Below are 1,712 nucleotides of genomic sequence, written 5' to 3'. Positions count from 1 at the left end.
TGCAACTGATCACCTGTAGCAGCCGCCCGGCATCTCTCTCTGCCAGCGTCTAATTCCTTCTCTCTCAGAGTAGCATTACCACTACTACTTGCTCCGCCTGCCCAACGTCTTCTCTCACACACATCAAAACATCCTATGGAAGTGGTGGGGTTCCTTGGGCGCGGAGGATTTGGCCACGTTATCAGGGTTCGTGACTCGTCCAGCAGGATGGAGTTCGCCTGCAAAGCCTTGCCGATCATGGCCGCGACCAAAGACGATGAGGGGAATGACGTTGTGCGTGATAACTCCGCGGCCAACATCCATGAGGTAAGGGCCATGGACAGGCTCCTACATTACATAGTAGTGACCGAGGAGGCTGACGGATCATCGAAGTCCAGGGTGCAATGTAACGGCTATCCAGGAATGGAAAGGCCGGTGGTCTGCTTCAAAGGCATGCGTACAGGTGAGAGCATGTAATGTCTGTTCATGGACTTGTGCTACGGCGGTAGCCTTGCCGATCTCCTGGACAATGCTAGACATGCGCCTACAGACCAGTCAAGTACAATGGTGACCATATGCCTGGTATTACAGCAATAAGCCATAAGAATAGTTGCACTAATGATGTACTACATGGTGGTGGTGGCCTGAGCGAAGGGGAGGCAAGGCTAGTGCTTGAACAAGTCATGCGAGCTGTGAAGTTCAGCCATGAGAGAGCTAGGGGTTGCACATCGGGATTTGAAGCCAGACAATATTCTATTCCAGAGAAGAGGCGACCTTAGGTCATTGCGCTTGGCGGACTTCGGCTAGCATTTGGGATGCGAAGGAGGGGATCCAGTCAACACCATTGATGGGCGTGGTGGGGACGCCAAGCTACATGGCACCGGAGATAGTGGCCGGCAAGGGCTACTATGGCTCCCACGTCGATGTGTGGAGCGCAGGCGTAAATACCTTCGGCCAGTTCTAGTGGTCATGTAGTCAGTGTCTATGATGGCTTCTGGTTCAAGTATTTCAGTCTCTTCTTCTAATAAAGGTGGGTTTTCATATACAGGGTGGATAGGTAATTGTCCTCTAAATGGTCTCAATAAACTAATATGAAATGTATTATGAATTTTCCAATGAGATGGCAATTCTAACTTGAATGCATTGTCATTAATCTTATGAATGATTCTAAATGGTCCGTAGAATCTAGGGGCTAATTTAACAACTGGATGTCTATCTACACTTTGCAGTCTACGTTTCTCTATTCTAAGCCAAACATAATCATCAATTTTGAAATTCATGGCTTGTCTTTTCTTGTTGGCTTGTTTGGTATATGATTGTTGGGCTTTAGCAATCATATCCTTTACCTCATCAAAAATAGTGTTATGCATAACAGCAATATCATCGGCACTTTGTATTCTATTAGACAAAGATGCAACAGGTGTAGATAATCTATGTCCATAAATAACTTCAAAAGGTGCTTTCTTTGTAGATGTGTGAGGTGTATTATTATATGCAAATTGTAATAAATGTAAATGAGTATCCCATGTCTGAGGTTTAGAGATAGTGTATGCACGTAAAAGATCTAAAATAGTGCTATTTGTGGCTTCTCTTTGTCCATTTGTTTCTGGATGAAATGCAGATGAGAAATCAATCTTTGTGCCTAGATTTGCAAACAGTGTAATCCAGAAATTATTACAAAATCTAGAATCTCTATCTGAAATAATCACTTTCGGCAATCCATGGTTAGTAAA

General features: G+C 44.6%; 1 protein-coding gene across 1 annotated transcript; it reads left to right on the top strand.

The window, feature by feature from the left end:
• The first annotated feature begins 237 nt into the window (after positions 1 to 237).
• LOC148018082 (uncharacterized) lies at positions 238 to 943 on the top strand. Its single transcript, XM_087661544.1, has 3 exons — positions 238 to 442; positions 571 to 676; positions 742 to 943. The coding sequence occupies exons 1-3, from the start codon at positions 238 to 240 to the stop codon at positions 941 to 943; spliced, it is 513 nt and encodes a 170-aa protein (XP_087517670.1).
• Positions 944 to 1,712: the final 769 nt, after the last annotated feature.

This window comes from Lygodium microphyllum, chromosome 21 (assembly GCF_053477565.2).
Source record: "Lygodium microphyllum isolate KBCC chromosome 21, Lygodium_microphyllum_v1.1.10, whole genome shotgun sequence".
NCBI lineage: Eukaryota > Viridiplantae > Streptophyta > Polypodiopsida > Schizaeales > Lygodiaceae > Lygodium > Lygodium microphyllum.
Note: the sequence above shows the minus strand (reverse complement) of the source record. Positions and strands in the feature narration are given on the sequence as shown.